This window comes from Coregonus clupeaformis, chromosome 9, assembly GCF_020615455.1.
Source record: "Coregonus clupeaformis isolate EN_2021a chromosome 9, ASM2061545v1, whole genome shotgun sequence".
Taxonomy (NCBI): Eukaryota; Metazoa; Chordata; class Actinopteri; order Salmoniformes; family Salmonidae; genus Coregonus; species Coregonus clupeaformis.
In genome coordinates this window covers 12,270,982-12,283,081 of record NC_059200.1, presented here as the reverse complement: position 1 = coordinate 12,283,081, position 12,100 = coordinate 12,270,982, and the positions used below count along the sequence as shown (strand labels likewise).

The 12,100-nt window shown below is 47.2% G+C and overlaps 1 protein-coding gene across 1 annotated transcript in view; it reads right to left on the bottom strand.

Annotated features, from left to right (window-relative positions):
* Positions 1–640: 640 nt before the first annotated feature.
* Positions 641–12,100, bottom strand: part of LOC121573343 (interleukin-11 receptor subunit alpha-like) — a 114,998-nt gene continuing 103,538 nt past the window's right edge. The window contains exons 9-12 of the mRNA XM_041885240.2: positions 10,394–10,483; positions 5,352–5,445; positions 5,073–5,152; positions 641–1,418 (exon numbers count right to left, since the gene is read on the bottom strand). Coding sequence (XP_041741174.1) covers positions 5,074–5,152; positions 5,352–5,445; positions 10,394–10,483 — 263 coding nt within the window. The 3' untranslated portion in view covers positions 641–1,418; position 5,073. The remainder of the gene's footprint in view (positions 1,419–5,072; positions 5,153–5,351; positions 5,446–10,393; positions 10,484–12,100) is intronic.

The following is a 12,100-nucleotide window of genomic DNA, read 5'->3' as shown; positions in this document are numbered from 1 at the left end:
TGGTGTAGTCTGGTCTAGTCTGGTCTGGTCTGGTCTGGTCTAGTCTGGTCTGGTCTAGTCTGGTCTGGTGTAGTCTGGTCTGGTCTAGTCTGGTCTGGTGTAGTCTGGTCTGGTCTGGTCTGGTCTGGTCTAGTGTTGTCTGGTGTAGTCTGGTCTAGTCTGGTCTGGTCTAGTCTGGTGTAGTCTGGTCTAGTCTAGTCTGGTCTGGTCTGGTCTAGTCTGGTCTGGTCTGGTCTGGTCTGGTGTAGTCTGGTCTGGTCTAGTCTAGTCTGGTCTGGTCTGGTCTGGTCTGGTGTAGTCTGGTCTGGTCTAGTCTGGTCTGGTCTGGTCTGGTCTAGTCTGGTGTAGTCTGGTCTAGTCTGGTCTGGTCTGGTGTAGTCTGGTCTAGTAATAATAATAATAATAATAATATGTCATTTAGCAGACGCTTTTATCCAAAGCGACTTACAGTCATGCGTGCATACATTTTTGTGTATGGGTGGTCCCGGGGATCGAACCCACTACCCTGGCGTTACAAGCGCCGTGCTCTACCAGCTGAGCTACAGAGGACCACTGGTCTGGTCTAGTCTAGTCTAGTCTGGTGTAGTTTAGTCTAGTCTGGTGTAGTCTGGTGGTCTGTAAGTAGCCACATTGTGGGCCTGTTACAATACATAAATAATGACGGATTTGACGAATATCCACTTTGTTAGATCAGATTTGTTGAATGTGCCTCCTTTAACGCATCTATATACAGGAAGTTATGACATCATCCTGACACTGCATCTATATACAGGAAGTTATGACATCATCCTGACACTGCTAGTGATTAGCCAGCATGGATATGGCCGAACTCTGTTCCCTCCTCCTCATCGAATGACCAATAGCAGCAGCCTCGTTTGCAGGGCGTTCCTTCTCCTCTGAATTGCAGTACCTATTCTGCAGAATGCCAATCTGTCCATACCCTCTTCATAACCAGTATATAACCAGTCTAGAACATTTTATAATGCCAATCGGTCTATATAATAATGCTTCTTACATTTGAAGAAGCATTTGAAATGAATAAAGGACCATTAGATCATCAGGTCCCCAGAAAGGAATACTGTGAAAGGTACCAGAACCTATACCCTGTTCAGCCAGTCAGGGTCAGGAGGACCGATATGTTGTTGGGTGGTGATCCACACTGTACTGTACAGTACGTAGTGTTGAGCCTTATAGCCAATCAGATGATGTTAAACTCCAGTGGGTGGAGTCAGTCATTCGTTCCACCATGTCTGTCCGTTTGGCAGGCAGCGATCAGGCCAGGCAAACGCTCCAGATGGCTTGTGGGTAGCATGGTGGATTGTGGGTAGTGTTTTGTGGACGCTGCACCCACCTGTTGGGGGTGTGGCCTGGTGGAGACAAGGGGCCCTATAAGGGCTGAGAGGAGGGGCCAACCTAGGCTGAGGAGAGGAGGTAAGATAGGAGGAGAGGAGAGGAGAGGAGAGGAGAGGAGAGGAGAGGAGAGGAGAGGAGAGGAGAGGAGAGGAGAGGAGAGGAGAGGAGAGAGGAGAGGAGAGGAGAGGGAGAGGAGAGGAGAGGAGAGAAGGGGAGGAGAGGAGAGGAGAGGAGAGAAGGGAGGAGAGGAGAGGGGAGGAGAGGAGAGGAGAGGAGAGGAGAGGGAGAGGAGAGGAGAGGAGAGGAGAGGAGAGGAGAGGAGGGGGAGAGGAGAGGAGAGGAGAGGAGAGGAGAGGAGAGGAGAGGAGAGGAGAGGGAGAGGAGAGAGGAGAGGAGAGGAGAGGAGAGAGGAGAAAAGGGGGAGAGAGGAGAGAGGGGAAGAAAGGAGAGAAGGGAAGAGAGGAGAAAAGGGAAGAGAGGAGAGAAGACAGGAGAGGAGAGAAGGGGAGAGAAGAGAGAAGGGGAGAGAGGGGAAGAGAGGGACAACACATAAATCACATCTAATAATGCCTTTCTCTGACAGACAGGCCCTGCATAATGACAGAGCTGGGTGATGAATATAGAGAAGATGGACAGAAAGAAAGACAGACATTCAGATATTATAGTGTTTTTTCCGTCATCAATCTACACACAATACCCCATAATGACAAAGTAAAAACAGGTTTTTAGAAATTGTAGCAAATTTATAAAAAATAAAAAACGGAAATATTAAATTAACATAAGTATTCAGACCCTTTACTCAGTGCTTTGTTGAAGCAGCTTTGGCAGCGATTACAGCCTCGAGTCTTCTTGGGTATGACGCTACAAGCTTGGCACACCTGTATTTGGGGAGTTTCTCACATTCTTCTCTGCAGATTCTCTCAAGCTCTGTCAGGTTGTATGGGGAGCGTCGCTGCACAGCTATTTCAGGTCTCTCCAGAGATGTTCGATCGGGTTCAAGTCCATCTGGCCACTCTACCATAAAGGCCTGATTGGTGGAGTGCTGCAGAGATGGATGTCCTTCTGAAAGGTTCTCCCATCTCCACAGAGGAACTCTGGAGCTCTGTCAGAGTGACCATTGGGTTCTTGGTCACCTCCCTGACCAAGGCCCTTCTCCCCCGATTGCTCAGTTTGGCCGGGCGGCCAGCTCTAGGAAGGGTCTTGGTGGTTCCAAACTTCTTCCATTTAAGAATGATGGAGGCCACTGTGTTTTTGGGGACCTTCAATGCTACAGACCATAGTGCACTCCAGGATCCAGTTGCAGAGGGAGGTGTTCAGTCCCATGGTCCTTAGTTTAGTGATGAGCTTGGAGTGCACTATGGTGTTGGACGCTGAGCTGTAGTCAATGAACATCATTCTCACATAGGTGTTCCTTTTGTCCAGGTGGGAAAGGGCAGTGTGGAGTGCAATAGACATTGTGTCATCTGTGGATCTGTTGGGGCGGTATGCGAATTGGAGTGGGTCCAGGGTGTCTGGGATGATGGTGTTGATGTGAGCAATGACCAGCCTTTCAAAGCACTTCATGGCTACAGATGTGAGCACTATGGGGCGGTAGTCATTTAGACAGGTTACCTTAGCGTTCTTGGGCACAGGGACTATGGTGGTCTGCTTGAAACGTAGGTTTTACAGACTGGGTCAGGGAGAGGTTGAAAATGTCAGTGAAGACACTTTCCAGCTGGTCAGCGCATCCTCTGAGTATTCGTCTGTCCCTGCGGCCTTGTGAATGTTAATCTGTTTAAAGGTCTTACTCACATCAGCTTCGGAGAGCGTGATCACACAGTTGTCCAGAACAGCTGGTGATCTCATGCATGGTTCAGTGTTTCTTGCCTCGAAGCACGCATAGAAGGCATAGAATTTAGCTCGTCTGGTAGGCTCACGTTACTGGGCAGCTCGCGGCTGGGTTTCCCTTTGTAATCCGTGATAGCTTGCAAGCCCTGCTACATCCGAGGAGCATCAGAGCTGATGTAGTAGGATTCAATCTTAGCCCTGTATTGACGCTTTGCCTGTTTTGATGGTTTGTTGTAGGGCGTAGCAGGATTTATTATAAGCGCCCGGATTAGTGTACCGCTCCTTGAAAGAGGTAGCTCTAGCCTTTAGCTCAGTGCGGATGTTGCCTGTAATCCATGGTTTATGGTTGGGTACGTATGGTCGCTGTGGGAACGATGTCATCAATGCACTTATACTCCTCAATGCCATTGGATGAATCCTGGAAAATATGAATGTCTTTGCTAGCTAAACAGACCTATAGCTTAACATCCGCTTCAACGAACCACTTCCGTATTGAACATGTCACTGGTACTTCCTGTTTGAGTTTTTGCTTGTGAACTGAAATCAGGAGGATATACACTACTGGCCAACATTGTAGAATAATTGTGAAGACATCAAAACTATGAAATAACACATATGGAATCATGAAGTAACCAAAAAAGTGTTAAACAAACCAAAATATATTTTATATTTGAGCCCTAATACCCCACCAGCCTTAACCATAATATCCCCCACCCACCCACCCCACCAGCCTTAACCATAATATCCCCCACCCACCCACCCCACCAGCCTTAACCATAATATCCCCCACCCCACCCACCCACCACACCAGCCTTAGCCCTAATATCCCCCACCCACCCCACTCCACCAGCCTTAGCCCTAATATCACCCACCCACCCACCCCACCAGCCTTAGCCCTAATATCACCCACCCACCCACCCCACCAGCCTTAGCCCTAATACTCCACCAGCCTTAGCCCTAATATCACCCACCCACCCACCCCACCAGCCTTAGCCCTAATATCCCCCACCCCACCCACCCCACCAGCCTTAGCCCTAATATCCCCCACCCACCCACCCCACCAGCCTTAGCCCTAATATCCCCCACCCACCCACCCCACCAGCCTTAGCCCTAATATCCCCCACCCACCCCACCAGCCTTAGCCCTAATATCCCCCACCCACCCACCCCACCAGCCTTAGCCCTAATATCCCCCCACCCACCCCACCAGCCTTAGCCCTAATATCCCCCCACCCACCCACCCCCACCAGCCTTAGCCCTAATATCCCCCACCCCACCCACCCCACCAGCCTTAGCCCTAATATCCCCCACCACACCCACCCCACCAGCCTTAGCCCTAATATCCCCCACCCCACCCCACCAGCCTTAACCATAATATCCCCCCACCCCACCCACCCACCCCACCAGCCTTAGCCCTAATATCCCCCCACCCACTCCACCAGCCTTAGCCCTAATATCCCCCACCCACCCCACCAGCCTTAGCCCTAATATCCCCCACCCCACCCACCCCACCAGCCTTAGCCCTAATATCCCCCACCCCACCCACCCCACCAGCCTTAGCCCTAATATCCCCCACCCACCCCACCAGCCTGAGCCCTAATATCCCCCACCCACACACCCACCCCACCTGCCTTAGCTCTAATATCCGGTGGTTGGTTGAAATTGCGAGCCCTCTTTTTATACTGCGGTGATTGGTCAGTTGTATGTGATAATAGTGCGGTGATTTGTCAAATTTGCAAGCCGATAGCATAATATGCTGGGAATTGTTGATTTAGCAAAAAAAATATGCAATCGCAGAATCCTGGAGGCAATGTAGAGTAGTAGTGGACCTAAACTTCTCCATTTGACTAGTTAGTGATAAGGGTTATAGGTTAGAGGTCAGGGCTCACTCACTTTAGATTGGCATGGACTTCATCTTCACCATTGAGGTCAGTTCCTGTTTTGTCACATTGTCCCGCCTCCATTGCCTCACCCTACATTGAAAAAGCAAAAAAAGATTAATATTTACATGTGAATAAATGTTTCAATTCACTTGCTATAGAAACTGTGTATTGGAGTGTGTCTGATTTCGACATACTAGGAAAATAGGTATTATCATTATCATCATTATCATTATTATATGAGGACCGATAGAGAGGAGGCCAGGGCCAGATAAATGGTATATTATCTCACCACATGAGGACCAACAGAGAGGACGCCAGGGCCAGGATGATGCCAGTGAACAGGGCCAGTAGAATCAACAGACTACCACCATCATCCTCGGGGTCTAGAGAGAGAACAGAAGAGAGAGAACAGTTATGGAATGTATGTTAATTCTGTTGTCCTGTCCACTGGATCAGACAACACTTGTATAGCTTAGATTTTTGTCTGCGGTGTAAAATGTTCTGTGTTTTTGTTTTTATTATGATTATTATTTGTATATTATTTTCTTAAGCACCTTGGGTGTGAAGACTGATGTATAGAGAGACTGATGTACAGTACCAGTCAAAAGTTTGGACACACCTACTCATTCCAGGGTTTTTCTTTATTTTTACTATTTTCTACATTGTAGAATAATAGTGAAGACATCAAAACTATGAAATAACACATATGGAATCATGTAGTAACCAAAAAAGTCCTAAACTAATCAAAATGTATTTTATATTTGAGATTCTTCAAAGTAACCACCCTTTGCCTTGATGACAGCTTTGAACACTCTTGGCATTCTCTCAACCAGCTTCATGAGGAATACTTTTCCAACCGTCTTGAAGGAGTTCCCACATACGCTTGCCGTGCGGTAGCAGAGAGAAAAGTCTATGACTAGGGTGGCTGGAGTCTTTGACATTTTTTTTAGTGTTTATAGTGTATAGTGTTGAATCATCCGCATACATAGACACAGTGGCTTTACTCAAAGCCAGTGGCATGTCGTTAGTAAAGATTGAAAAAAGCAAGGGGCCTAGACAGCTGCTCTGGGGAATTCCTGATTCTACCTGGATTATGTTGGAGAGGCTTCCATTAAAGAACACCCTCTGTGTTCTGTTAGACAGGTAACTCTTTATCCACAATATAGCAGGGGGTGTAAAGCCATAACACATAGGTTTTCCCAACAGCAGAATATAATCGATAATGTCAAAAGCCGCACTAAAGTCTAACAAAACAGCCCCCACAATCTCACAGCCAATCATCAGTCATTTGTGTAAGTGCTGTGCTTGTTGAATGTCCTTCCCTACAAGCATGCTGAAAGTCTGTTGTCAATTTGTTTACTATAAAATAGAATTGTATCTGGTCAAACACAATTTTTTCCAAAGGTTTACTAAGGGTTGGTAACAGGCTGATTGGTCGGCTATTTGAGCCAGTAAAGCTCTTTAAAATCCAGTTTCAACTGTTCATAGCTGCCCTTCATAATGTCATTAAAACCCACATGGACTACGATAGAATCGATTTCCATGTCCTGATGTAGTACATTTGGGAGCAGCTTAGTAATGTCATTTACTCAAGCTCCTGGATAGGAAATTGTTTTTGCACCAGGAATGGTCACATTTCTTACCATGGAGCTGCCCAAAATCACGGCTGGCGAGAAGGACTAGGAAATCTGCCCACTACTTCGTTAGCTTGATGGCTAGCAGCTTAGCGTCTCTGTCAAGCAGGCTTCAACCTGTCTGTTAAGCGGGATTCCGGGACAAGAAATAGCGGTCCCAGCTGTTAAAAGCTAACTGCGTTGCAGAATCCACGCAAAAACAAGTTCGGTATTTATATTTAACGAATATGGGTTATGTTTAAGTCAAAAATAACAAACTGAGTGTTTCCAGCATACAGCGTTCAGCTGCACAGTCTGATGACGTCAGAGTGATTAGGAGAGTCACTTCCCTTTGTAAGTTGAACCCTGTATTTCCATAGTTGTATATTGTTCTGTACAATGTTCGTGTGATGCAATAAAATAAAATAAACTATTTCCACAAGATAGAGGACATCTGGCAACAGCAGATAAAAAAATCTGGCAGGACAGCAGAGAGCTCAAAGAGATTGATACTAAACATTTAATTAAAGCTCCAGTCATCCTCTCTCTCTCTCTCTCTCATTCTTCCCTACTCTGCCAACTCAGCACTCTCTGTCATGGAAAACAGAAAGATAATCCAGCAGTCAGAAAGAGATTTCACTTTTCAAAGAGCAACATTGTACTTCAAGCTGCCTCATGCAACAGAAACAGGAGATAGACTCCTGCCCTATGGAACGTTCTGGCTAAGACAAGGCTAACTGCTACAGAAACAGGAGACAGACTCCTGCTCTATGGGACGTTCTGGCTAAGACAAGGCTAACTGCTACAGAAACAGGAGATAGACTCCTGCTCTATGGAACGTTCTGGCTAAGACAAGGCTAACTGCTACAGAAACAGGAGACAGACTCCTGCTCTATGGAACGTTCTGGCTAAGACAAGGCTAACTGCTACAGAAACAGGAGACAGACTCCTGCTCTATGGAACGTTCTGGCTAAGACAAGGCTAACTGCTACAGAAACAGGAGACAGACTCCTGCCCTATGGAACGTTCTGGCTAAGACAAGGCTAACTGCTACAGAAACAGGAGACAGACTCCTGCTCTATGGAACGTTCTGGCTAAGACAAGGCTAACTGCTACAGAAACAGGAGACAGACTCCTGCCCTATGGAACGTTCTGGCTAAGACAAGGCTAACTGCTACAGAAACAGGAGACAGACTCCTGCTCTATGGAACGTTCTGGCTAAGACAAGGCTAACTGCTACAGAAACAGGAGACAGACTCCTGCTCTATGGGACGTTCTGGCTAAGACAAGGCTAACTGCTACAGAAACAGGAGATAGACTCCTGCCCTATGGAACGTTCTGGCTAAGACAAGGCTAACTGCTACAGAAACAGGAGACAGACTCCTGCACTATGGAACGTTCTGGCTAAGACAAGGCTAACTGCTACAGAAACAGGAGACAGACTCCTGCTCTATGGAACGTTCTGGCTAAGACAAGGCTAACTGCTACAGAAACAGGAGACAGACTCCTGCTCTATGGAACGTTCTGGCTAAGACAAGGCTAACTGCTACAGAAACAGGAGACAGACTCCTGCCCTATGGAACGTTCTGGCTAAGACAAGGCTAACTGCTACAGAAACAGGAGACAGACTCCTGCCCTATGGGACGTTCTGGCTAAGACAAGGCTAACTGCTACAGAAACAGGAGACAGACTCCTGCTCTATGGAACGTTCTGGCTAAGACAAGGCTAACTGCTACAGAAACAGGAGACAGACTCCTGCTCTATGGAACGTTCTGGCTAAGACAAGGCTAACTGCTACAGAAACAGGAGACAGACTCCTGCCCTATGGAACGTTCTGGCTAAGACAAGGCTAACTGCTACAGAAACAGGAGACAGACTCCTGCACTATGGGACGTTCTGGCTAAGACAAGGCTAACTGCTACAGAAACAGGAGATAGACTCCTGCTCTATGGAACGTTCTGGCTAAGACAAGGCTAACTGCTACAGAAACAGGAGATAGACTCCTGCCCTATGGAACGTTCTGGCTAAGACAAGGCTAACTGCTACAGAAACAGGAGACAGACTCCTGCCCTATGGAACGTTCTGGCTAAGACAAGGCTAACTGCTACAGAAACAGGAGACAGACTCCTGCTCTATGGGACGTTCTGGCTAAGACAAGGCTAACTGCTACAGAAACAGGAGACAGACTCCTGCCCTATGGAACGTTCTGGCTAAGACAAGGCTAACTGCTACAGAAACAGGAGACAGACTCCTGCTCTATGGAACGTTCTGGCTAAGACAAGGCTAACTGCTACAGAAACAGGAGATAGACTCCTGCTCTATGGAACGTTCTGGCTAAGACAAGGCTAACTGCTACAGAAACAGGAGACAGACTCCTGCACTATGGAACGTTCTGGCTAAGACAAGGCTAACTGCTACAGAAACAGGAGACAGACTCCTGCCCTATGGAACGTTCTGGCTAAGACAAGGCTAACTGCTACAGAAACAGGAGACAGACTCCTGCTCTATGGAACGTTCTGGCTAAGACAAGGCTAACTGCTACAGAAACAGGAGACAGACTCCTGCCCTATGGAACGTTCTGGCTAAGACAAGGCTAACTGCTACAGAAACAGGAGACAGACTCCTGCTCTATGGAACGTTCTGGCTAAGACAAGGCTAACTGCTACAGAAACAGGAGACAGACTCCTGCTCTATGGGACGTTCTGGCTAAGACAAGGCTAACTGCTACAGAAACAGGAGACAGACTCCTGCTCTATGGGACGTTCTGGCTAAGACAAGGCTAACTGCTACAGAAACAGGAGATAGACTCCTGCTCTATGGAACGTTCTGGCTAAGACAAGGCTAACTGCTACAGAAACAGGAGACAGACTCCTGCTCTATGGAACGTTCTGGCTAAGACAAGGCTAACTGCTACAGAAACAGGAGACAGACTCCTGCTCTATGGAACGTTCTGGCTAAGACAAGGCTAACTGCTACAGAAACAGGAGACAGACTCCTGCCCTATGGAACGTTCTGGCTAAGACAAGGCTAACTGCTACAGAAACAGGAGACAGACTCCTGCTCTATGGAACGTTCTGGCTAAGACAAGGCTAACTGCTACAGAAACAGGAGACAGACTCCTGCTCTATGGAACGTTCTGGCTAAGACAAGGCTAACTGCTACAGAAACAGGAGACAGACTCCTGCCCTATGGAACGTTCTGGCTAAGACAAGGCTAACTGCTACAGAAACAGGAGACAGACTCCTGCTCTATGGAACGTTCTGGCTAAGACAAGGCTAACTGCTACAGAAACAGGAGACAGACTCCTGCTCTATGGGACGATCTGGCTAAGACAAGGCTAACTGCTACAGAAACAGGAGACAGACTCCTGCTCTATGGGACGTTCTGGCTAAGACAAGGCTAACTGCTACAGAAACAGGAGACAGACTCCTGCCCTATGGAACGTTCTGGCTAAGACAAGGCTAACTGCTACAGAAACAGGAGACAGACTCCTGCCCTATGGAACGTTCTGGCTAAGACAAGGCTAACTGCTACAGAAACAGGAGACAGACTCCTGCTCTATGGGACGTTCTGGCTAAGACAAGGCTAACTGCTACAGAAACAGGAGACAGACTCCTGCTCTATGGAACGTTCTGGCTAAGACAAGGCTAACTGCTACAGAAACAGGAGACAGACTCCTGCTCTATGGGACGTTCTGGCTAAGACAAGGCTAACTTACTCTCTGACTTGGTGTCAGCTGTAGAGGGGTCTGTGTCTGAGTCATTGTAGTCGACAGGAAACGTTTCTTCAGTAGGCTCGGCAGCGCCACCTGTAGGGATTCACAAAGACACACAAGACCTGTTAACCACACCTCCGACCAAGTAACTGTAGTGAGAAAGTAAAGTCTATTCAAACACTGTGCTAATAAAGGTCCAGTTGTAGACAGTTCACAATGTCCATGCAGCATGCAGCCCCAGCAAACCAACACTGCTTCTGTGGTTGTTCCCAGAACATTTGTTAGGTTGCGGCAAATGTTCTCATAACACAAAAACTGTCCAGTCGTGCTGATGATTATACAATGTTTGCATAAAACATTCACCTGATGTTGCAACAACGTTCCCAGAAACACATTTAGTCTGTTCTTTAAAGGTTCTCAGAATGTTTCATTAGGTTGTGGGAACAGTCTGGTGGGAACATTGTGCGGACTTCACAAAAGATGAACTGTCCAGTTGTGTGGATGATTATACCATGTTTATTTTAGGGTGCAAAAAACATTCACCTGATGTTACAAGAACGTTCCCAGAACACATGTTTTATGTTCTTTAAATATTCCTAAAACATTTATTTAGGTTGCGGGAACATTATGGGGATATGAGATAGGTTCCCAAAACACTAAAACGGTCTAGTTGTGCTGCGTTCAGATAATGTTTGTTTCAGGATGCATAAAATATTCCTTTGATGTTGCAAGAATGTTGAGAGAATAGTTCTTTAAAGGTTCCCAGAACATTTTTACATTTTAGTCATTTAGCAGACGCTCTTATCCAGAGCGACTTACAGTTAGTGAGTGCATACATTATTTTTTATTTTATTTTTCATACTGGCCCCCTGTGGGAATCGATCCCACAACCCTGGCGTTGAAAACGCCATGCTCTACCAACTGAGCTACATCCCTGCCGGCCATTCCCTCCCCTACCCTGGACGACGCTGGGCCAATTGTGCGCCGCCCCATTGGTCTCCCGGTCGCGGCCGGCTACGACAGAGCCTGGATTCGAACCAGGATCGAACCAGGATCTCTAGTGGCACAGCTAGCACTGCGATGCAGTGCCTTAGACCACTGCCTCTGCGGAAGCACAGTTCCCGCTCTGCCCAGTCAAAACTGTGCGCTGCTCTGGCACCCCAATGGTGGAACAAGCTCCCTCACGATGCCAGGACAGAGTCACTCACCACCTTCCGGAGACACTTGAAACCCCACCTCTTTAAGGAATACCTGGGAAAGGATAAAGTAATCCTTCTACCCCCCCTTACCCCACCCCCCCAACAACAAAAAATAAACATATTGTAAAGTGGTTATCCCACTGGCTATAAGGTGAATGCACCAATTTGTAAGTCGCTCTGGATAAGAGAGCGACTTAAGAGCGTCGGCTAAATTACGTAAATGTAAATGTGTGGGTACATTACAAGAGATAGGTTCCCAAAACACAAAATATGCTTAGTTGTGATAACATTCATACAATGTTTAAGGCCTAGATTCAATCAGATCAAGTGTTAAGTGGCGCCAGCCGACACCCGTATAGCTGATGTATTGGCGATGTCGGAGGTGGAACTGCATTGGAGCTGCTCTTGATCATTGTCACGAAGCCACACCCACACCACTCGTATTAGACGAGAAAGTGTAGGCTATATAGAAATAACTACGCTCAAATTGAAAATCATTAAACTCAATAAT